Here is a 26,266-nt window from a genome sequence, read left to right as displayed (position 1 = left end):
TGTACTTGTCACTTTTAGTTTTTCATCAACGTAGAGAGAATTTAGATTGAGAATGGCAGTTCCTTTCTTTAGTGTGGTATCTTGTAGAAACATTTATTCGTTTCCTCACAGATGTTATTCATTGTCAATATCAGAATTGCCACTGATTTTAGTAGACTTTACATCAAACTGTGAGGCTTATTTTTTTCTGGTGAATTGCCAAAACATAAATATAAAACTGAATGACCTACCTATTTTCAAAAAGACTCCAATCTATGGCTTGGTTAAAGAGGCAATATCTTTCATGACTAATAATAACAATCAAGTAATCAATCATGAGTATACCAGCTGTGTGTACTCAGATTCTGGTAAGATGACACATGCCAAATGTCTTCCAGTACTTCACATAATTGACTTCCCATCTGACTGAAATGGCAGTATGGTCAAACTCAGCCTAAAATGTAATGATGAGGCTAATAGCCTGAGACATTGTAGCAAAATGGGTATAGATAGAATGAGCTTCAGGCTTGTTCATTCATTAGACTTGATTCAATGGACATCTAAATGGTCTAAAATGAGAAATTCTGAGATGCAAATAGGTTTTCCAGGCATTTGCCTAAGGATGTTGTTTACATCTTAATATACTATAAGATATAGCTTTATTTCAGGGAGATATGCTGAAATCTGGTTTAATGACATATAAAATTGACAAATAAATGAATACATAAATAAAATAGCTCATTTTTAGCTGAGTAAGCTGAAATAAATAGTTAAGCACAAATTTTGTAATTAAAAATTAAAAAAACCGCAGATTATGTGAAGACTACTTTATCATTTACATTCTTTTTTATGAAGTTATATTAAAGTAATTATGTGATTTCAAATGCTAGGTTTACATAACTGCATTATTTTCTTGTTTTAAGAAATGATATATACTGTTCAGAATCTCCTAGCATGCATTCAGATTCAGAGGTGAAAGAATGCAATTTGCTGAGGAATAATGTTTATGAGTGCATCTTTCAACCTTTTTACCTTCTGTCTGGATATACTATGTGGATAGAGATTAAGCACTCACTGGGAACAATTACCTCAAGGCCAGTATGTATCCTTCCAAAAGAAGTAGGTAAGTGAAAGGGATTTCTAACAATGGATTATGGCCTAAATTGATTTGAAGATATCATGGGTCGTTGTCTTCTTCTTTTTTTAATGAAGATTAGTGTTATCTTCACACTACAAGCACCAACCAGAAGGGAGGATAGGGGAAAGGAAGAGTGACATAAATGGGGTTGTGATGTCACGTCATAACTGCTCCTTTTTTTGGGGGTGCTTCCAAGTCACAGTTGGCTTTTGCTTGTGCCTGGACAAGTCCCAATAGTATTCTTGTCAAGGCTTTCAGAAGTGGTTTGCCATTGCCTACTTCTTAGGGCTGAGAAAGCATGACAGGCCCAAGGGTCATCCAGCTGTCTTTGTGCTTTCTGTCACCCAGTATCTATCCTGATATCTTAACCACTACACCAAACTGACTTTCTCCTGATAAAGCCCTACCTTACCTACTATAATATACCGTATCCCAAAGAGGCAGAGCCTGATGTTTGACTTTGAGATGATGGCTGCTATTGTTGAATCTGCATGTTATACTATACATGTTCAGATGCAACTCTCTAGGGTCTTGCAGCAAATTTCATTTCCAAGGAGAGATAGTTTGCAAGACAGTTTTTTAAATGCATAAATGAAAGGGAAATAAAAACTCTAGGTTCTTGCCTCCCTTTTAAGATATATGTAATACAGCTAATGCAAGCCACAATATAACATTCCTTTTAAGATGTATCCTGCATTTCAATCTGTAATTATAAAAATGTAATTGCTGCTTCTTACATATATGCTATTGGGTTGCTTTTTTTTCTATTTTTTTTCATATTCCGCCACCAAAATATTCCTTTCAATTGACAATTTTAATTATTCAGTCAGTAATGGTAAGCCTGTGTGGGAGATAAAGATAGCTGTTTTTATTAAAACTGAAAGAAAATTAAATGCATATGAAATTATAATAATTATCATGCCTTGTAATAAATATTTAAAATAAGTTTTCATTTATAACATGCCTTTATTATATTTCCATGTTGATAGATAGGAAGGTGATGTATAGAACAGATTTTTCTGTGTTCTAGAATCACATTACAGGATTCAATAACAAGATCATAAGGCCTTATATGGTCATTTAAAGATTCGTTTTGATGATTCAGTTCTGTAGCAGCTACAGATAAGGCAAAGGCTGCAGTGTTCGTTGTTTGCTCCTTCCACCTTTAAAGCAACACAGGAAAGATGCCTCATTTAACATCAAACAAGAGGTGTGAATACAGTAGTAGTTAAAGTTCTCGTTGTTCCCAGCCTCACCTGCCTACAGTCCATGTTCTGAGCATTTTCGTTCTTACAGATCTTCAGTATTGTGCATGAGTCAGCCTGCTGGGAAGGTGGTGAAGAATGAGAAAATGGGACAATGACGTATTATAAGGGGAAAAAAATAATACATTTTTACTTTATAAATCCACCCCATTGCCCTCAACAAGTCTGAGATTACGGTTACTTTCTAGCATTGCTGAAGATCAGCAACCGTTGCTGTGATTTCCTGAGCAGTTTGAACCAATCATCTTTACTGAACAGGTTAAACGTGTTGCATTTCTAAAAACCACAAAAAAGAATTGGCTTCCTTATTAAATTATTATAAAATTTACTTAAAATTAATTTGAAAACAAAATGATTTCTAATTAGATCTTGCATCTGCATCATGTGTTAATAGTTTGGTAAATGTTCTTCTTTATATATTACCAGGGCTTTTTTTGTCATAGAATGCCCAGAACAGAGTTCCGGCACCTTTTTTGGAAGGAACCTTGTAGGGTAGGCAAGTCGGGTTGTATGCCGTGTGTGAGTTCCGGCACCTTTTTTTTTTTTTTTTTCAAAAAAAGCACTGTATATTAGTGTGCAGTGCCTGACTGCTAATCTTGGAAGTATAAAATCAGAAATCTAATTCCATAAAATCTTTAGAGTTGGGCAATCTTTATAATTTTTAGGCAGCCATCTTTACCAGATTGTTGAAAACTTTGGAGGAGCAATGCTGTCCTCCGTATTTCAGGATAAGTTTAACACAGTAATCATGAGTTGATTCTAGATTGGGAGAGAAAGAATCCCAGATGAAGTTTTTCACGAGAAGGAACTTTTTTTTTTTTAAGGCAACAGGTTACTACTACAATTGCTTTACAATTAAAGTATGATAAAGACACAGTTTATAAATTGCAGGATACCATTGCTTTAGTGAAATGCAATAGGGAAGAACCAATGCATACGTATCCAATGGAGATATTCAGTAAGTCAGACAAATTTCTTTTGTTTACCTTTCTAGTGAAGCCATTCTCTCCCTTCAGTGTCAAAGCTGAAATCACAGAGGACACTGGGCAACTAAAAGTGAGTTGGAATAACCCCGAACTTCCAAAGAATGACCTTCAGTTTCAAGTTCGATATGCAGCTAGTGGAGAAGACATTAACTGGAAGGTATATTCTGATTTAATGTAAACTAACTAATGCTTGAGTGAGGATTCTTCTGTTAGATTTATTCGTGTCTGTTCATCTTGGGAGGAAAAAGAACAATTTTGATATGTTTCTTTTCTCCAGACTATCCAGTCTTAGCTTTAGCCTCTCAGAAATTATTGTATTATTATTTGTTAGGTTTCTTTGTTTTTTTATAGATTCAGGAAGTTTCTAATGTATCAGTTACCTCTGTGAGTATTGCTATACAAGATCCCTGTATAGTTTACATTGTTCAGGTGCGCTGCAGTATGATTGAAGGAACTGGCTATTGGAGTGATTGGAGTAGATCTGCTTATACAGTTATTAAAGATATCAAAGGTCAGTACATTACCTACATGCTTTTGGCTACTTTCATTTAGAACAAGCTGTATATAAACAATTTGAAATATACATTATTTTTTCAGCACCGTTGAGAGGACCAGAATTCTGGAGAGTTATTAATGAAGATCCCACTACAAACCAGAAAAATGTCACTTTGCTTTGGAAGGTACTTCTGAGAAGAATAATAAGATGCTCAACATCTATTTTTTTGTAATGCTCTATTAGTCCTTACAGTTAGATATATGGAACTAGCTAAAACCGCAATCCCTTTACTGTTAATGTTGGCATGATAATAGTCAATTTGGCTTTCTCTTTCAATTAGTTAAAAATATGAAGAAGACATTTTATACATTGTCACAATTTACACTATTCTTAACATACATTAATCAAGAACCGTTTTTTAAATAGAAAAGGAGAAGTTTTTTTTAAAAAATTTAAAGTTCCAAAATGTAACCACTTTTTAAAATGTAATTGTTATTGTTTACATGCAACTTTCAGAAGTGTATCTTTTTTTCAGGACTATTTTCTGATTAAGCTTTGATTCAGGAAAAATAAACCCTAGTAGTTTTAATGCTGTAAGTTGCCTGGGAATACAATTTCTAAATTTGCTTTCAAAGGAATTAAAGGTAGAATTTTTTTGCATTTCTACTTGTGATAGGCATAATGCAGGTTTCAGGAATACATGATCCAAACAAATTTATTATTATCAAAATCAGCAAATTTATAGCATGGTTCTTTAAATTCCTACAACTTTTTAAAAATTTGAACAGGTACAACTGTACTTGCAATGTCAACAGTTAATGAAAATAAAACCTAAAGCCAAACAGTTCTTCCTTCTCCTTGCAATATTCTACATGATTTCAAAATTTGCTTCAAAGGATTCCCAGGCCTAAAGATTAGATCCTGAAGACACAAGGGCTGTGGCACAGAGAAGGAGAAAACATTTTCTTCTAAGAGCAGAAGTCTGTTCCCATGCCACTGGATTCTACCCAATGCCTTAAACCAAAACAGTCTGTCTGTCTAAACTAACAAGTGTTTCCAATCAGAATTCTTAGAAATTTGGAACCAGCACAGTTAGTTTACTAAACTAGAAATCCATCTAATTGCTTTCACACTTTGAAAACCTCCAGTGCACTTTGGAAAAATCAGTTTAAAATTCTTGATTTTTCAGCAAATTAGTTTAATTTCTGGCCTAATTGGCTACATAAGTCTCTGAAAGGTAATATTCATAGGAAAAAATGATTATAAAATGCATCAAATATCTTCTCCTGTATTATTTTTTAAAAAATCTAAACTTTAGTTTCAGCTACAATACAAAATATCTAATATATATATGTATTTTTTTACAGCCACTGATGAAGAATCTATCTTTATGTAGTGTTCTAGACTATGTAGTAGAGCATAATACTTCAGAAAACATTGCTTGGTCTGATTATATAGAAAATGACACTACTTACACCTTTTCATGGTATGAAGATATACATTCTGTTAAAATTCTAGCTATCAACTCAATTGGACCTTCCTCTGTGAATTTTATTTTAACTCTCTCACGACAAATAAGCACAGGTAAGAGTAACCATTTTGGATTATTGTTCCCACACAACCCTTTTAATGTATGACTGTACTTTTAAATAAAGAAGGTATTTAGAAACTATGGATCTTTTGGAAGGTCCTCCCTTTAAATAAAAGAGTGTAGGATTTCCAAGCAAAATCTTGAATACTTTCATTTTTATTAGTCTCATGCTGGAATGCTTATTTATGTCCTGTATATAAAATAGACAAAATATATGGAGAGTGTTCTCATTGAAAGTACTCAGTGATCTATATTTTCCTCAGCCAAGGACAGTATGTCATTTTTCGGTGGCATGTCGAGGCCACAGTCCAAAATTGCATGCAAAACTGTCAATGGGGTCATCATACATTGAAACAATGGGTGTAGTTGGGTGATAAAAGTCATGCTCCTTTTTACCAAGCATTGCACATATCAGTCATTTTATTTGATCGCCCAATTGTACCCATCATTTTCACATGATTGATTCCCCTCTCTCCACTGATGCCCTCCAGAATAGTGGAGGAGACAAGGCAAAATCTACATTTGATTTACAAAACTACTTTTATATTAAATATTGTTGATTATAGTTTCTAATTATATTTTAATACCCACTTCATTACAAAAAATAATGAAGTATGGCTATTTGGACATGTGGCTGGGGAGGTTAAAGTTGGGTTTGCTGATCTAAATTTGATAATTTTTTATCCAAATAAATTTACTTGTATTACTACATGTGAATTAAACTTGTTTCTTCTAATTGGCAATCTAGTAATATTATTCTTTTCTTTGCTTATGAAGTTTATAATATTTCTAATCTACAAAGTAAAATGAAGTAATTTTGTATTTTCTTTCTTAAGAGATTGGATGAATTCTCTTTCAAATTTTCCATCTGATTATCATTTTTTGTTTGTTTGTTTGTTCATTGGTTTGAGTTAGTAAACATTGTGCAGTCTCTGAACATCTACCCAATGAACAGCAGTTGTGTAATAATGTCCTGGACACTTTTACCTATGGATTATGTGGTTACATCCTTTTTAATTGAATGGATCAATCTAAATGGAGAAGAACAAATTAAATGGATAACAGTTCCTTCTAATGTTAGGAGGTATCATATATTTGGTGAGTCTGAATGTGAAAGCATATGCCTCTGTTTTGTTGTTGTTACAACAATATTTATGTTGGAAGAAAAAAATAAACTGGACATGAGATAAAACATAGAAGGATAAGAAATTTTGTGTGTACATTGATTTATTGGAAAACTAATGAAGAATGAAAATTCCTGAAAAAGTCATGTTAAGTCATATTTAATATAATTGCATTCATTTGTTTAAAAATAGGAATTTTAAAATCTTTCTTCCCTTAATTTTTTGGTAACATGATCTTGCAATGTTAGGGAACCACATATAAGAAATTAAGCAACTGCAGGTTGCCCCAACTTAAATTGTGGTAGATGTACAAGAAGAGTGTTATTGTTATATGTAGTAACATTTTATTCATGATTTTGAGAAGCTATTTGTAGCTCTCTATGTCAAAGCAATAGAATATAGGAAAATGCCAGTTTTCCAAACTTGTAAGTCTCAAACTGGTGCTTGATTTTCTTTAATTCTGAGGCTTTCTATAGCTGTGAGTCTCTTCTATGAATCTGACTGACTGTGAGTTGCTGGTAAATTAAACATTATTGCTTTATTCCAGATAACTTCGTTCTCGTTGAAAAGTACAGATTTAGTTTATATCCGGTCATTAATGAAGGAATCACAAAACCTGCGATAACAGAAGGATTTTCCAAAGGTGATTTTAGTGAATTATTATCTTAGAACTTCTTAAATAATAATGAGAATACAAATAATACTAGGACACAGTTCATAACAAAAATGAGTACCGTATTTTCCAGCATATAAGACGACTTTCTAAACCATGAAAATCTTCTCAAAAGTCGGGGGTCATCTTATACGGCCAGTCGTCTTATACGCCGGAAAATACAGGTATTCTATTTTATTCCTTTACACATATGGTTTGGCATACAGCCTCCTTCTCTCTTCTTCCCTCTCCTTTGCCATCCCAAACCCTTGCCCACCCCTCCAGAACTGCGGATTGGTAGTGGCCGTCCCGTGATTAATTCATTCGAAGGAAGTAGAAAGGGATGGCCCATGTAATGGGGAAGGGGGGAAAAGAGTTGTAGGGTGGGTTTTTTTTATAATGAAAACAAACCTAAGCATCTGCATCCATTCGAGGCACTTCTCAGCACTTCTTCTGCAATCATCCGGGGCCTTTTCGGCATTGACCTCTCACCCCCGGTGGGAGTAGCTTCGGGGAGGTGGAGCTTAAAAGGAGGCGGGGCAGTAGGAGATGCTCATGGGGGATGCAGTGGCGGCTTATACTGAGCATGCGACTGGCGGCTGCAGAGATGGGCAGGCAGGTGGCGGCGGCGCAAGGCGTTCCCTCTTTTCTCGCACCCCACACGGTAGGGAGAAAGGAGGAGGAGGCTATGGGTCTGGAAGGGGAGGGAGGGGTGTCAGCTAAATTCCTCTTGGATTTACGAAACAGGAATGGAGGGGGGACAGAAAACAGCTACACGGTCCTTTCGCCAGTCGACTTCCACCGAGCTTATGCCAGCAGTTTCCCCCCGCCTAAATAAACTTGCATGGTGTATTTGTGGTGTTATTTATGACAGATCCTGGCTGGTCAATCTGGCTCCTGTCAATAAGTACTGTAGTGCACTGAGTTTTAATAACAAATTTAATTTTTATGTGGTGTGCGTTGGAAGAGGGATAGTCTTATACGGCGAGTATAGCCCAAACTCTATATTTTAACTGGAAAGGTTGGGGGTTGTCTTATACGCCCAGTCATCTTATACGCCAGAAAATACGGTATATGTTAAAAACTTTTTTCCAGTTATGTTTATATTCCAGTTAGTCGAGAGAATATAAAAGCTGCTTGCAAAATATAAGTGGTTTGAAAGAGAGTGTGCTGTTAATGACTGCTACCACTCAGGCTACAAAGGATCATACAAGTGACACATTTCGGAACAGTCACATATTTATCATGCATATTGCTTATCTGGCATATCTGGCATACTTCCACCACTTAAACTCACAAGATGGCACTATAGACACAGCTAATTTTGTTAAGTTTTAAAGCAGCTATAAACATATTACTAAGTCTACTGGACTGGACTGCATTCTTGTCCCAACTTAAAAAAGATACACAGGAAGCAATAAAACAAAAGATACTAACCTTGTGTATAGATTCATGGCTTAAATTCTCATAGGAAAACAGTTTTTTCTTCCATGGTAGCATTTTTTTAATTAAAAAGAGGATGACTAATTTCAAATATCACAAGAGGAAACATGGTGAGCCTCATATTGGCTGATTAAATACAGAACCAAACAGGAAACAGAGTTCCTTCAATATTTTAAGAAACAAGTCATATGGAAATGTGAACTTGTTCATGGGCAGTAAGTACTCCTGACTATTTTGATTAAACTGAAGCTAAAATGCTGCTCCTTCAATATGCTCCTCAAAATTGCCTAGTTGAATGCATATCTTCTCTGAGAAGATGGGACCAAAATAGGATTTAAGTAGTACTGCCTTTTCTTTGTTATCTGTTCTGCCCTCCTCGATGAGCAGCTGGTATATTGATTGGGTTTTGGTTTTTTTTTTGCTACTCTGAACATCTCTAAATAAGCCCTTTTGCTAATCTCAGTACATTCTGTTTTTTTTAGTTTCCCTGACATCTCTCTATCAATCTAAGTATATATATGTACTGTTCCTTGGTAATATGTCTCTCATTCTACCTCTTAAATGTGCCTTTTTGGATTTTCAGTTTTTTTCTCTAAACTTTATGAGCAATCCCATTGGTTTCTTCTGCTCCCTTCCTTTTTATTTCCACATTTTAATTATTTCCAATTTTTCCTTTTAGAATCTCAGCTTTCAGAAATTTCCATTCATCTGTGCATACCTTTTCCATTTTTCTCCTACTACTGTGGAGTTCTATATATAATTATTAAGAATTTTTACAATTGGATTTCATGAAGTCTAAGATATGTGTTTCACTATACTATATTTTCTGCCCCTAGCCCAATATTCTTCCTTTTTTTTTACATTGTATACTGAATTATTAGTTACATATTTGTTAGAAACAAGCCAAGGAATGCTTTCTCTGAAGAAAAATATTGATCAAGCTGACTCTTGAGTGTCTTGGAAGGATTATTTTGTTTCCCAACAAATGTCTGAATAATAAAGTCTCCCATTAGTCACACCTACTCTCTTTGAAGACTCAAAAATTGAAAAACTTCATACATGAAAACTTCACTTATATCTTATGATTAATATTATTGAGTCATTTGTAGTAGGTTTTCAAAATAACTCAAGTTTTATTCCTTTTTCCATTTATTATCCTTGTATTTCAGTATCACAACCAAGTTCTTTGCACTGAAATTCTGTGGTAATGTGGATATTTCATGTTAATGTGATCACAAAGAAAATAATTGGAAGGATGTTTGTTCTCCATCAGTTATACAATGTTTATAGGGACTGTAAAAAAGCATGCTTAGTGATATAATGAAGTGAGGCTGGATGACAAAAAGTTTATATGAGAGAATGACTGGCAAATAAATTTGAGAATGATAGAAATAATATAGAGAAAAAGAGTGGTGAAAATATAGTCAATGAGAGCAAATAATGGTTAAGATTAAAAGGTACAGAAAAATTTAAAGTATTTTAAATTGGTGGCAATTTAAAAACTATCTTGGAACTGAAAATTGTTAGAGTCTTCAGCAGAGTAAATGGAATTAAAAATGATTAAATGTTTTGGGATGAAAATAAAGTGAGGGAATGCTAGAAGTATTCTAGAGATCTATATGAGAATGATACGTAGGTATCAAAAGTGAAATTAAAAGTATAAATGTACAGGTAGTCCTCGACTTATGACTAGTTGGTTATGATGAACTTCAAAAAAACTATTTTTGAAGTGTTCCCCAAATGACTACTGTACCTTCTCCCTCATGGTCATGTGATCAAATTTTGGGCCCTTGGCAACCAGCTCACATTTATTCATGGTCACATTATTATGATTTGCAATGGTTATTTTTTTGTCATTTCCAGCAAAAAACATTGCAAATCAAAATGTTTGGTGGTAAAATGGTCATAAAATCAAGTTGGTCACATGACTCCTTGACTTATGACTGCAACAACTTACAATTGAAATTGTGATTGTAGGTAGAGGACTACTTGTAGTATCCAAAACAAATGATGAAAGGGAAATTTTGGTGAAAATATTGATAAATCATAAGAGTACAGAAATGTTTAAATACCAAGGTAAGTAAAAATACAGATATGGTTTGCTTATGAAATGGCTGTATGATGTATTTAATATGTGTGAAGAGTTTAATAGGTGTGCATAATGATTGCAAGATTCTCTTATACAAAAGACAAGATATCTGGAGTCTGTTTAAAAACTACTGGGGTACTAATCTGTTGAATGTTCCTGAGAAAATGTTTTAACTGAATTCTAATTGAAAGAGTGATAGTGTGACAATGAACAAAATGTGGGAAGTACAGTGCACCCTTGTACTGGGCAGAGGTTCTGCAGATCAGATGTTTGTTCTTCTTAAAAAAATTATGAATGTGAGATAATTTATTTTTATGTTTGCTGATTTAGAGGAACTGTATGAGAAGGTGAATTGGCTTCAGTAATGAAATGTTTTGTGTGAATAAGGAGCTGGCAGTTGCTGAATATGTTAAGAACACTGTATGATGGAAGTATTATTATTTCATATGGTGTAACAGAATACGGCATTAAGGCATAAAAACTCACATAAATAGCTTATAAAATGTGTAAATATAAAATATCAGAACAATGAACCATTTAAAAACATACAAAGCAAGTGATGAATAAAATTACGAATAAAATTAAATTATGAGTAATTACGGGGGTAGTTAAGTCTATGGCTAGATATCTAGATTGTTTAGTTATCGGGCAACAGTGCCCTTGAGATGACATATTTCATGCAGGGATCCAGGGAAACATCTGAGGAGGCTTTCCATCACAATAGAAAGTAAAGTTTGCGGGAGGTATGATGGAACTAAATGGACGACAGTAAATGGAATAGTTATGCTTGTGACATTAGAAGTATATTGGTTGTTGTCATGCTACACCTCAGGACTTGGAAGTTAATTATAGCTCTCCAGTCACTTAACTTCTTATCTGATCTCTGCTTTGGCAGAAAACACTAAAAAATGACTTAGCTAGTTTATAATCTTTATGGCAGACAGGAATAAAGCCTTAAACACAACAGTTAAACACAAAGAAATCAGAGACTTTTAATAGATATCTGTGCTGCAGGGTTTAAATTCTAAGTTTTTCTTTCATCTTTCACAGTTAATGGATTCTTGGCAAGTCTTGTGAAGGCCTTGGGAGGTAGCTGAAGTATGTTTATGTAACAGTTCTCTTTATTGGCAGAGAAAACTGTTAGTTCTCCTCTACCAGTCTCAATTGATATAGTTAGGAATACAGTTTTCTCTGTAGGTGATATGTTTTATTCAGAATCCAAGGACTCTGAGACCAGTGGTACTTAACAGAAAAATCAATTAAATAATTTAAAGTTATACATACATTGAAAAAAACTAGAGTAGGTTGATACACTTGTATACTTGATAGAATCTGTGCTAAAAATGAAAAAACAAATGGAGAAATTTTTAAAACATGATAATTCTGATGCAAACGTAGTGTGTGGTCTACTTTGAGTAGTGATTATTTGTCAAAATAATATATTGAGACAAAAGAAATATATTGAGACGGTTTGTGGTATAAAGAACATGACAGAGGATTTAATTACACAACAAAAATATGGAAGAAGATCGACAAAAAAGAGAAGGCCAAGGAATGTCCATTGCCCAGCAAGACAGTTGTTAAATGAGTTTTGCTCCATTTTACATCCTTTCCTGCCACAGTTGTTAAGTGCATCACTGTGGCTGTTAAGTTAGTAACATGGTTGTTACGTTATCTGACTTCCCCATTGACTTGTCAGAAGGTCACCAAAGGTGATTATGAACATGACCCCGGGACAGGTTCATAAATATGAACCAGTTGCCAAGTGTCCGAATTTTGATCACATGACCTGCAATGGTCATAAGTGTGAAAAGTGGTCATAAATCACCTTTTTCAGTGCTGTTGTATCTTTGAATGGCCATTATCTAAAAGGTTGTAAGTCAAGGACTACCTATACTCAAAATAAGAGAGGTGCTAAGTTGAAAGAACAAAAGACAATGTATGAAGTGATATATGGAAACGGTAGAAGCAAGAATGATTGCAAGGATGGAAATATATGAATTGAATGAATGCAGTGACTGATTTGATGGAAACTAGGTTTAACTAAATTTTCTTTTTCTTATATCTTGCATTTTTGCTTTTTATTTTTTATTCACGTTCTGCACTTAGAATAACTTTGCTTAGTTTGAAGCTGAATAGTATTTGCTTGTTTATTTGATTGACTGATTGATTGATTCATAGAACCACCCATCTCAGCAGTGTAATGGGTATGTATGTTTGTACCAGTTATTATTATCTTTTAGTTCTAAGCAGTCCTATAATCAAATATAGTCTTCAGTCTTAATTTTAATTTCTTTTTCTTTTGGGGGGGGATTCAATAATATATATTGCAAATGATTTCTCAGTCACTACAAAAAACATTTGAGAAGGATTTCTGGATTCAACCAAACTTTCCTAATGGCTAGCAGTGTAATAATAGTTTACATTCTAAGTATAAAAATGTTTCTGTTTCACATATTATTTCGCCAAGCATAATGGGACGTGATTGCTGCGTACAAGGCAAAGCAGGAGATTGTATCTGCCTTAAATCTTGTTTTTAGTTCATATAATATAACTTTGTATAATATACATTATTAATACTTTTATATAGATTTAGGATGCATTTCTTCATTTCTACCAATATATTTTTGAAGCGCCTTTGAATGCTTAGTCCTATTAAGTAAGCATTACTTAGAAAAAGACTTGTTTTGAAATTACAGTCATTCTCATGCTTCTTTAGCAATATTTTCTGCCTGTTAATGCTATTTGATGCTGCTTGTTTTTGAGTACTCATACAGAGAATTGGGATGCAATTTAGCCAATCAATGCATTTTTAATTATATATTGAAACTTACCTAAACACATTTTTAAAAAGTCTGATTAATTCAAACCGATCAAGATTTAACTTTGAGGAGATAAGGACTCATGGTTTAAAGCCTTTTAAATGTTATTCTGCATTAATTAAGCTGGAGGTCTGATGAATTTCATGGGACTTTCCTGCACTGTACATAGGATCTGACTTGAAAAATATAATCTAGATATCTACAAATATATTCAGTTTTGATTTTAGGAGTACGTTAGGCATACTGTCTAGAACAATCCTCGCCCATTCAGTTTAATGTCACTGAGGTAATATCTTGCATGTGTATTTTTATTGCAATGGTAATGATTTTTTAAAATAAATTACTATTTTTTCAGATGGGATTGAAAAGCAGCACGATGTGAACTTCTATGTGATTCTACCCTTAATGATTTCATGCTCATTTTTGCTGCTTGGAGCACTGCTGATTTTGCAGCATAGGTAAAGTTTTCATTCATGATGGCTTTCTTAATCAGTTCATAGTAGGAGAATATTACATACTGTAATCTGTATGATCATTCATTTGAATGGATGAAGAGAATAAATTAAATTTAAAAATTAAAATTAGGAAATATTTTCCAATTGTTAGAATTTGCACTGTAGTATACTTTGCAGCAACCAAGAAGTTGTAATATTTTTTCTCATCATTATTTGGTTTGATTTCTATCTTAGCTTCTGTTAAAGACTATATACATAGTACTGCTTCTTTTATTTTTCATATAGGAAAGAAAGAGCAGAGAGAGTGTGCCCAGTACAAAATCATAGAGTATGCCTTCGTAGCTGATGGTAGCCTTGAACCAGAATCTCCCAGGTCCTGGTTCACAGCCTTAGACACTACACCAAATTTGCTTTTCTTATCCAATGAACCAAATCAATTCATTATCTGCATTTTTCAGAATTAAGAAATTATTATGGGTTGATGTCCCAAACCCAAAGAATTGTTCCTGGGCACAAGGAGTTAATTTCCAAAAGGTATGGAATTCTATTTTAATGCATTTCATTATTATATGTTACTTGGAAACTGAGGCCGATTATTACCATTAAATTACTAACGGGTTTTCAGGTTCACTGACAAAAATAAATCCACGTAAGTAAGTATCCCTTCCTACATAACTATACATGTACATTCTAAAAAAAATCCTTCCAGTTTTTTTATTATCACTATTATAGAATACTATTATTATTACTATTATTCAAGCTCCAGTGCTCAAAATAAAATATATGCGATATAGAGATTCCATGTTTTGTTCAGACAATATGCCACAAGCATTCAATGATCTTCAATCATTAGGACGTTGTTTAAGAAAATTGGTCATTCTGACAGAGCAGGTCATAACATCTACAAAGCATTATAAATGTATCTAATCCACTTATCCCCATTTCATCCCTCTCTGTACATTTTTCTGTACATGTCTTGATTTTTACGTGGTACAGATGGCAGTTTTATAAAGTTTACCATTATAAACTTTGTGAATGAAGCTATAAAAGTTGAATTAAATGTTCTAATAGGTAGAAAAAATTTGGGGAAATGATTTTTTTTTTAATTAATACATTATTTTCAGTTTTCATTTCCATTAAAACTTTAGTTTCTCATCTTTATTGTTAATTTTATTTCATTTCATTTAAACAGAGAATGGACATTCTTTGAAGTCTAATCTTGGTCACTGCCCGCTGAACCATTCTGCCAGCTCCCAGACTTCCTTTACAAGTTGTTAGAAGAATTATCTATTTGAATTCAGAAGACAGAATTACTTACTATCATTTCATTGTCTGCTGACTTTGTTCGTACATAATAGTGTTGGAAATAATTTTGTACAAAGGTTATACTATTGGTATATCATAGTTCTAAGAAGACTATTTTTGAGCAAGGACAGGTTTTGTTTTGTAAGAGGAACACTTGAGGATCAAGGACATTGGGTACTATGTTATATTCCTTAATACATTAAGTTCACTAGAAGACTCAGTAACCTAAGCTCAAAGAATAGTCAGGGCAAACTATCTTTATGACTGGATTGAATGAATAAAGCTGGGGTTATGTGGTACCTGGGGAATGTTCCCAGCACCTAATTTAGAATGATAGATATAGATATAAAGCATCATGTCCTTAAATCCAGCAATATCAAGGAGTCTTTAATTCTACACATTTTCCTAAACTATTTTGTTTTCTAAATAAGCAGGTGCTTATTATAGAGCATGTTTCTTACTTGGAGCATCATATGCTGAATCTTTATAAGCAATCAGTTCAGAACAGCCACATGTATGTACCTAAGACACACTCAGTGTAGGCGCTTTTCCTAATTATAGGCAGTCCTCGACTTACAACAGTTCATTTAGTGACCGTTCGAAGTTATCACAGCACTGAAAAAAGTGACCTGTGATCATTTTTCACACTTATGACTGTTGCAGCATCTCCATGGTCACATGATTTATATTCAGATGCTTGGCAACTGTTTCATATTTATGATGGTTGCAGTGTCCCAGGGTCATGTGACCATCTTTTGCAATCTTCTGAAAAGCAAAGTAAAATGGGGAAGCCAGATTCACTTAGCTACCATGTTACCAATTTAACAATTATAGTGATTCACCTAACGGATATGGCTAGAAAAGTTATAAAATGGGGCCAAACTCACTTAACAAATTTCTCACCTAGCAACATAAATTCTGGGCTCTATTGTGGTCGTAGGTCGAGGACTACTTGTAAATTAGTTTCTTAATTTCACGTTTGAAAGCTGCTCTGGATCTCCATATTCTCACTGGGTCAACAGGATTGCAGAATTTAGCTTACTATTTTCTTGTGAGAGAAAACTCTTACCTCATGCCTCCTTCTGATTCCTGATAAAAATTAGTTACAAAGGGGATGCTGGCTTGATGATTTCGCAGCAAATAAACAAAGATGACATTGACAAGAGATTAATCAGATTTCCTCTCCAGCCCAGATGGAAAATGCCTGCAAAGCACTGGAGGACTGCAGCAGCTTGGCCAGGGCAGCACTTGTGCTTCTTATTAGCAGAAGGGAAGACAGTTATGCCTGCAAATTGCTTCAGGGGGCTTGGGAAGTGAGAACAGTGATGATTTTGATGTGCTTTTAGTTGAATTGTGCCAAGAAAAGAGGGAAGAATAGAGTAAATGTTTTAGACAGAAGAGACAATGAAAATTATTATCAGGAAAAATAACCCTATTTCATTTATTTTAAAGTGTGTGTAAATGGCCTTCTGAAATTCCTCCTATATTTGTGATCAGCGGGAGAATCATTTCATCAGATTTCATAATAAAAGAGAAATTCTATAATAATGTCAGTGGCTCTATGCCAGCGGACTCCAACCTTACCATCTTGGTGGACCAGCAGAAGCGGTGGAGGCTGCAGCAGTGGGGGGGGGGAAGAGGAGATGGTTTCATGTGTGCACACCATTTTCACAAATGCAGTGGTGCACACTTGCACACCACTTCCATGGCCCAGTTCCAAACATGCTGTGGTCTGGTGCTGGTCCGCAAACTGGGGGTTGGGGACCTTTGCTCTATGCAACATGACATCATTTGGTGTTTTCAGAAGGTCATGAACTTTGCATCATTTCAGATTACTGTTGGTGAACGCTACCACAAAAAGTTAGGAATTACACTATGCTGTCCATGACAAAGTGGCCTTTCCCCCTTAAAATGATTAGGTAAGGGGACAGAGGCCAAAATATTGAGTTATCTGCTCTAGTTAGTAGAAATTGTTCCTGAGATTACAGTCAGAGAATGGGAAATGGGAAATTCAACAGAACAGAACTGCTACATAAAATTCTATAAAAATGCACTCAAGTTTCATGTGCTAATGGCATCTTTTATATTCTATGAATTTTCAAACTTAATATAACAGAAAGTTTGAAAACTCAGAAATATTTAAAAGCCTATTTAGAAGGTACAAACTTATTCTGTCCAATTTCATGTTAAACGCAATACATTCAAGGGCCATATAGTTGTTTTGCTAAGACTATTTTACATTCTGCTACATACATCATATTCAATATTTTTGAAATGAAAATTATGAACATTTTGAAAGTTTTATTAATTTCTGAACATTTTAGCTTTTGTTTAGTCTAATTCCAGTGATAATTTTATCTTCTGCTTTAGCTTATCTACTTCATTAGAATGCTATCATATAAAACGGAAGTGTTGACAATTAACAGAATGGCATATAAATGAGCAGGATTTTCCTTGTCCTGATTTCTGATTTGTTCAGGGCACTTGGAAAAGAGCTATATATTTTGAAGTAATTTCCTAAAGCTATGAAAGAAAAATTAATAAACTATTTCTCAAAAGACAAGTATTCTTCCTAATTTGGAGAAAATATTTTATATCAGATGAATGGTAGAAACTCAATACAGTCTTTTGTCCACTCTCAATTTTCGATAAACATGACAAACACAAGCAGGCAGACCACCAGTGAATCATAGGGAGTAGGAAACCTATCCCTATTTTTAGGAGAAAAAATGAATAGATCTCTGCTGTCTGCTGGTCCCCTTCTACTGTACTTGTTGTTTTAACCAGTTAGTTGTGTTCAACTCTTGTTGACTTTATAGACAAGTGCTTTCCTTCTACTAGAAAGACATAAAAATCTAATCTAGATATTATAATTCCAAATTATAAAAAATGCAGCATAAACAGGAAATTACAGAAATTATTCCTTGATAAATATTTGATAAGGGGGATATTCTGGAATTTTCTCCAACCCATTTAGCAGCAGTGGCCATAAGCATTTATATGTGTTCTGTGTAATAAAGTATTGTGTGTGTGTGTGTTTGTGTATGTGCACTTTCACTTTCTTCCCAGAAACTAATCAGGATATGTGCACATCACTGTTGTCTGCATGGGACAAGGAGTTGACTGAAGAAGTTTTACAAATTGTTTTCTATGGAACCCTAAGCTCTGGAACAACTTATTGGGATTCCATGAGAAACCAAGTTTAAAAAGGAAAAGACATCACTCAAACACAATGAATTTCCTATCATGAGCTTCCAGGAATTTATTTAGAAATTACAGGTTCTGTGAAAAGATTCGAAAATCCTGCACCAAAGCATCTCTGATTGATCATGCCTGGAGCCTCTTTAGCCCTACAGCGAAGAGTTTACCACCTCATGTGGCTGTTTGTTTCATGGGCTGACAGTTTATAAAATTAGGAAGTTCCTCCTAATGTCTGTCTTCCTTGCATTTTAATCCATTGGTTCTCATCCTGGCCTTTGGAGCAATAGAGAATAACTCTATTCCTTCCTCTGAGTGAGAACTTTTCAGATATTCAGTCTGCTTTAATTTCCACTCATCAGCTGTACAGGTCAAACATATCTAGCATTTCCTCATAAAGCTTTATTTCTACATCCCTCACTATCTTGTTAGCCTTTCTGTGAATTTAATTTGTCACTACCTCCCCTGAACCATGGAGTCCAGATCATGACACAGTATAGGGCATCTCTATATGTGAATATGTGTGCAGTGGGAAGAAAGGGGCAGGCCACATACAAGCCCTCTTCTGCATCCTATGACCAAAAGGAAGACCTTAGGGTGAAGGGCTGGCCAGTATTCTGACCTGCTGCCCAACTGCCTTTCAAAGCGGGATTCATTGTATTTTTCCCCGGAATCCTTGTCTCCACAACCAATCTTCATTCTGTATTTGGCTATTTTCCTCCAGCTGCAGATTTGGTCTCATTCTATTCCATTTACAGAGAATTATCCTGTTGACAGACACGAAGTTCTGAACCTCTTTTATGTAAGGAATAAAAAGAGTTTATCCATTTTCTTAGCATTTATTTGCCCTGTGTATGTTTGCCTGTGCCACATACACATATACACATACACACACATGCTGTAGTTCATGTGTTTGTGTATTTCAGACATATAAACAGAATGTTACACATTCTTTTGGCTGCCTCTTGCAAATACATTTCAGTTGCCACATCATAAATGATTCCACAATCAATTATCAATAGCAGGTGAATTTAAATTTGTAATAAAAGTATTATATTTTATCAGCTAATAATTTCTCTAACACATTAGGTTTTCATTAATTCATTATCTCCAATCCAACAGAATATTGGGATCAAATTCTGCAAAGGAGGCCAGTGTTGTGTTTGTCTGTCCATCCTTCTATCAGTAGGATAACTGAAAACAGACAGAACAGGCCTTAAATATGCCAAAATTGATTTGTAAAAGTAGTTTACACTTAGGAAAACATCCCTCTCCATTATAATGTTGTAACAGAATACTGTATGTTATAACTCAGCCACATTAGCTGTTGACTACCTTCAAAAAAATCTCAGAGTCCAAAGTATTTCTGAAAGTTTTATATAGTATAGGCCCTTCTCACCCATTTCAGCTGTTATCAAAATTTGTTAATCCTCTCCTTCTCTTTCTCTCACTGCATATTTTAGCAGCATAGCTATGCAGGACTGTGACAAACAGAATATTAATGGCACTTCATGTGGTCAGTGTACAAATTCCCTGCTGTTAGCTCAACACCATTTTTTCAAAGATCCATGAGTATCCACTGAAGCTTTTGCCAAAATCTTTACAGTTAGGCAGAACTCTTTCTAGTTGATCAGTAAAGGAACATAGAAATCAGTGTCCAGCCTGCAAACCATTTCTCCACACTAGTTTCCTCACACAGGTTTGTGGCAAAGAAAAGAAGATAGCTGGTATTGTTGCAAGAGCCCCAGAACCCAATACAAGAATACTATGTTGTTTTAGAGACATTGTACAGTAGTGGCCAAAATTGTGGAAACCTTTTGGGAAAAGTGTACAGTAGAAATGCCACCTTTGGTTGAGCTTCCACCAATTTTTCTTCTAATTTCTTTAGAAGAGCTGTAGCCTTGTTCACTTAATAATATTATTTTACATCGCTTTCTGGGCTACCAGTCAACTCTTTGCGCCATTATTTTAATTTTATTATGTTTTACAAGCTCACCTATTGAAAGAACACAAAAAAACCCAACCAACGATAGCGATCACATAACACACTGACAAATGTCCTCCTCTCAGCTTCAACACATGGCATCAATAATTGAATCCTGATTGCCTCATTGCCAAAACAAGATGACAGTTGATTGGCTCTCTAAACACTCATGCTCATTGGCTACAATCAGATGAAGGAAAACTACCTGATATCAACCTAAGCAAGTTGTGCTTCCTTTTTCTGGTTATTTAGCTATAACTTTTCATAGAATACAGTACAGATAATTGAACAAACATTGTTGCATTACATTCTTGATTAAATTATCTTTCCATTGATATATAATTTTATGGTAATACTCTAAAAAAGGTGATGTTATTAGCCATCAAACCTCAAAAATACATTTTTCCCAAAAGGTTTCCACAATTTTGGCCACTACTGTAAATGGGGAGGAGGGGATAAGAAACCTGAAATGAAGCATTGATAGAAACTCTTATGAATGGGAAAGCTACCTCCAAGCATTCTAGAACTCAATTTAAATTACAATGAATCTTTTGATTACCCAATGACACTAATGTAACTTGGAAACAAAGATGTACATTGCCACTACAGAAGCTACAACAAATCCTCATAGGCCTTCTCCATCTTAATGCATGTTAATCCTGATTTGGATTAAGCCACTGTGCCCTAACTTTCCAGCAAAAAAAGAATATGGAAAGTCAGCTGCATAATATGTTTTCAATAAAGTTCAATAAGCTAAGCTAAGGAATTGTTCAGAAAAATGTTTTCTAGGGAATGGCGACAAAAGCAATATTTCTGAGATGCAAAACTTCTCCCACAGTTCTGGAGATCTCCTTAACCACTTACAAAGAAAGGCAGAAAATTTTGTCAGTAGATGATGAGAATAGGAGTTTAGTATGACAATAAAGACTATCTTTGAACTTAGGAAATATCACCATATTGTTAATGTAGTCTACATAAGAAATACACTTAGCTTCATTCTGGAAGTTGGATAAACCCTTGTAGTGTATATCAATGAGTGATGATTTTTGGAGACACAGCTGTACCATAGAATATAAACTTTGGCCAAAGTAAAATATTTTCAGTTAGTTTTACTGACAGGTAAGTGTGCATAGAATTGCAGGTTTGTTTGATTATGACTCATTTTATTTATCAGTTATTTTTTAGAGTCATTGTATTCTTAATTTCCTCTTTATTGAAAGGAAAATGCACTATATCCATAATTCTAATTGAGAAGACAGAAAACAGAAGCCTCTAAAGCAGGGGTGTCAAACTCACCACGTCATGTGATGTGTCGCGATGTATCGTGGCTTTTCCCCCATTGCCAGAGCTGGGGTGGGTTTCAACATGATACATCTGGCCCTTGGGCTGGCAGTTTGACAATCTTGCTCTAAAGCTTGGGTTTAAATAATTGTATTAAAGCATTTAAAATTAAATATCTAAAAATAGTATCATAACTTGCAGATTTAAATGTATCTTTGTTTACTTTAACATGTCTGTCTTATGTTAGTGCACTTCATTTAAACTGAACTATATAAATGATGACATCTGGATTCAATACCATAATTTGATTCCCCCCCAAAAGAGATTATTTCAAAAATGTAATTGATCTGGCTTTGAAAATAAAGAACCAGATTCAAATATAATAAAATATTCATTTGCTTAATTTTTTCCTATTTTTGCAATTCTTTTCAGTATGAACAATTAACTGATAAATGAGCTTTACAATGTGTCTTGTTTTTTTAGCCTGAAACCTTTGAGCATCTCTTTCTCAAGCATCCTGAAGCATTGTCATTTGGTCCGCTACTTCTGGAATCAGAAATAGTATTGGAAGATATCAGTATTGATAAAGCAATGAAACATGAAGATAAACAAGAGTTACTAGCAGTTGACTCTCTGTTTGCAACCATTCAAGATTTTGAGCATGACTCAACTTGCTCTAGTGGTCATTTCAATAGTGACAGTTTCTCTGAGAATGTCCATGATGGTGAAAATAAAGGAGGCAAGTCAGAACAATGTAACGTGAAATATGCAACTATTATAAGTGGCTCCATGTCAAGTGGGCTTTATGAGCCTCCAAAGGATTTAAGTAGCTCTTTTGACAGACGTTTTGTGAATCTTAAGTCTTCAGTTCCAGCTTCTTTCTCTAGCATTTCTTGGGCGGTAGGAAATCAAGCATTTTTTATATTACCTGAATATTTTCAAGACTCTCCTAGAAAAACTCTCTCTCTCTCTGTTGTTTCCTCTGAAGGTTTCTCAGAATCTTCAGAACAGGATAAAACTTTCAGTGAAGGTGACAGTCCAGAGAGAAGTTTGTTCTATTTAGGCATGGGCCCACTCAAAAATAATGAAAATGATATATTTTTAACAGAAAATTCAAATGTGGCATCATGTAACTTTCATACCAATACTCTCATTAGAAGCATGAGGATTTCTCAAAATGTAACACCTGACTTAAATCCTTTTATCTGTAACTGTAAAAGGCCCCTTCAGACCTTCATACCATATATGCCACAGTTTCAAACACTGACAGTTAAAATACATGAGACAGCTAATAGCAAAGCTTAATTAATTCAATTCTTCTAATTTATTTTGATTATAATGTTGTATATCCAACAAGTTTTCTTCATGCAGAGCATTTTGGCAAATTCTGTATTTTGCAGGTGAATAGGTAGATGTTCAGGTTTTATTAATAATCCATATTATTTAATGGCAAAGTAGTGCAATATTGTGTTTTCCTGAAGGAGAACAACCACTCAGTTTTACAATATGCCTGATTATCTGAAAAGACAAAGTAAATTCTATCTTTCCAGATAAGACGTTTCCTTTTTTTCCATGGTTAACTTGCACTTGTGAATAAACCGCTATTGTATTGTCAAATTTCTGCAACTAATTGAGTGATAATCGAGCTTCAGTGATATTCTCAGGATGATGTCTGTATTATTTTCTGATTGAGGCTTCAATGAAAGCTTGAAATAACTAAACTTATGCCAGCATGTCTTAAATCTCTAATCTTGCAAGTTTAATATCAGTATATTATTCTCTACTGACATAGGGACCATAGTCGGTCAATGGGCCTGGCTACAATTATCCTACTGCATAGAGGGAAACCTTGTGCAATATATGAATACTGACACAGATAATATACTTATACAGCCCTTGACTGTGTTCTTTATTAAAGAAACTGCACATGTTCACTTTGACACAGTACTGTATCTCAAAGACTTTGTATTGGCAAGATAATGAGCAGTATTATCTTCAGAACCAAATTTAGAAAGTTGGCATACTTTTATTCATGATTTGCATACAAAAATGAACAGTATTTGCTCATATATGGTTTTGTGACAACATCTCGACATTTCCTAGGTAATTTTCCATCATAAATTTTAATTAGAAATGTTTCTGATTAGAAATTAATTATCCCAATTAAATTTTGTTAAGTAAACAGTGATAGTAGAGTTTCTGGGTATTAGATGCTGGACAAAGGAGCTGATGTAGAAGAGTTCTAATCCTGAATGCATTAAATTGGACATTTGTGATATGTATTCCTTTTATAAATTAATACTGCTGAAAAATATTTGAAACAAATCAACTGTATATACAGTAAATGGTTAAAAATATGCTTGAATCACTGCTTTAAAAAGTACGATAGGAAAAACTGAATGTGGTCAAACTAAGATGGAGAGAATATATCCATTCTGCAATATATCTTACTTAACAGGTTCTGTTTATACATAATTCATATAAATCCTTTAATTTTTACTTTTGGTTTTCCCCATGCCGGGCAGAAAGAAAATATAAAAAAAAACATTTAGTAGAGAAAAATATTTTTGTTCACTTCCTTTTTAGGTTTTACAGCTTGGGAAATCCAAATTCACACATATTTTAAAGTTTTCTGTTCTATAATAATAATTAGAATCAGATTAAAAGGATGTAATCACATACAAAATGACCATTCCAAATTAAAGAACAACTTTGAATTGTTTAGTGTAAACCATGAGGAGGAGGAGGAGGAGGAGGAGGAGGAGTAAGGGAGGGAGGGAGGGAGCAAATAATACTCACATACATTACCTAATGTTATGTAAACTCCCGGAGAATTATCTCATTTCCTTTATCAGTTTAGTTTTAACCATCAACATCCAGTGCAAATTTGCCTTTACAAAGGCTGAACAGAGACTGCTTTTATCTATAATAAATACATATTATCCATTCTGGAAAAGCTATGTATCAATAGCCAGTGTCATGTATTTGGATGTACAAATATGTTTTGATGATGTAATCTGGATAAATTTAGCTATATGCTATGTATTATGTCACAGCAATTATTCTGGAGTCTTTTGATTGTAACTGTACTATTTGCTAGTAGCACTTTAAATGTTCTCACGGCTGTTGTTTCTGAATTCTTAAATTGTGCCTTATGATGTGTTTGTGTGCCAACTTCATTATAGTATTTTGAAATCTAGCTTACAATAATATAGGCACCAGTTACTGAAGCATACAGTATATATAACATGAAATTTAGTCTATAATTTTTTATGCTATGTTAAACCACAACCCTATTTCTGTAAGATGTGTAAACTATTCATTCAAATTATAAGCCATTCATCTGAGTATGTTCTCCTTCAATGTGTTTCTGAAATATTCTTAAAGTATTTAGATGAGTTTACAGTAGTTTTGCAAGGAGTCTGTTTATCAGAAAGATGAAATACGGTACAGCAAGCTAGAGTGTCATAGATGCACTAGCAACTGAATAAATTAATACTGATCATGTGAAAATGGCAGGCAATTTTTATTTAAATAAATTTTGCGAGGAGTGTGCATTGATCCCAAGGACAGTACACTTGATCCAAAGGATAGGATAGAGGGGTTTCTATAATTTGATATCATTTAGGTCAGAGGTCACCAACCTATGGATTGCAGTGCGCTACAGGGCCATGGCCTCTTGGCCACCGGCCACGTGAGTAGCTGGGCAGTGCATGCGTGCATGTGCTCACCCTCTCTTGTGCCATTGTTGCCATGAATGTTGCATGGGCAGTGGCAGCACTGCTAGAATCGCACAGGTGATGGCATTTCCATTAACTTTGTATGGGCAGCAGCAGCGCGGCAAGCAGCAGGTGGGCAGTGGCATGCTACACATAGGCAGCAGCATTGCCATGAACCTTGTGTGGGTGGCAGCAGCGCCATAAGCAGCAGGTGGGCCACAGCATGATCCATGGTGGAATTGCTGCGGGCTGCAGCATGAGCCTCATATGGTGGCGGTGGTGCAGTTCACGCGCCAGTGGTAGCATAGCCACGAGCCTGGTGACGGCAGTACCACAAGATTCACATAGGCACCTTGTGCGCATGCTTGCAGCCCTGTTTGCGTGGTGCGCAGGCTGGTGATCTGTTTGTGCGTGCACGTGCATTTGTGGCCACATTTATGTTTGTGCATGTCTGTGTAAGGCACCTGCCCCTCCCTCTTCCACCGGGCCGCCAACCCAGAAAGGTTGAGGACCCTTGCTTTAGGTACATTAAGAATACTAATGCCTGAATTCCCAGTTAGTATGACCATGCTAGTTGCTAATAAGGAATATCAGAAATATAGAAAAGGAAATGTCTTTTTCTATATTGATATGAATATAATTTATAGAGCTTGCTCTTGTAAAGTTTTCTATTTTGCTTGTCCACATCATGTTGTTTTGTTGCTAACTATAAGTTGTTAATTAAGTATACCTACTGTAG

General features: G+C 34.7%; 1 protein-coding gene across 3 annotated transcripts in view; it reads left to right on the top strand.

Moving 5' to 3' along the window:
• Positions 1-16,011, top strand: part of LEPR (leptin receptor) — a 69,707-nt gene extending 53,696 nt beyond the window's left edge. For all 3 annotated transcript variants that reach the window (XM_039347863.1, XM_039347844.1, XM_039347855.1), the window contains exons 10-19: positions 903-1,102; positions 3,377-3,525; positions 3,720-3,879; positions 3,966-4,048; positions 5,232-5,448; positions 6,371-6,553; positions 7,127-7,222; positions 13,941-14,043; positions 14,499-14,574; positions 15,233-16,011. In XM_039347863.1, the coding sequence (XP_039203797.1) occupies positions 903-1,102; positions 3,377-3,525; positions 3,720-3,879; positions 3,966-4,048; positions 5,232-5,448; positions 6,371-6,553; positions 7,127-7,222; positions 13,941-14,043; positions 14,499-14,574; positions 15,233-15,250 (1,285 nt within the window). In that variant the 3' untranslated portion in view covers positions 15,251-16,011. The remainder of the gene's footprint in view (positions 1-902; positions 1,103-3,376; positions 3,526-3,719; positions 3,880-3,965; positions 4,049-5,231; positions 5,449-6,370; positions 6,554-7,126; positions 7,223-13,940; positions 14,044-14,498; positions 14,575-15,232) is intronic.
• Positions 16,012-26,266: the final 10,255 nt, after the last annotated feature.

This window comes from Crotalus tigris, unplaced genomic scaffold, assembly GCF_016545835.1.
Source record: "Crotalus tigris isolate CLP2741 ecotype Arizona unplaced genomic scaffold, ASM1654583v1 scf7180000017560.2302168, whole genome shotgun sequence".
NCBI lineage: Eukaryota > Metazoa > Chordata > Lepidosauria > Squamata > Viperidae > Crotalus > Crotalus tigris.
Note: the sequence above shows the minus strand (reverse complement) of the source record. Positions and strands in the feature narration are given on the sequence as shown.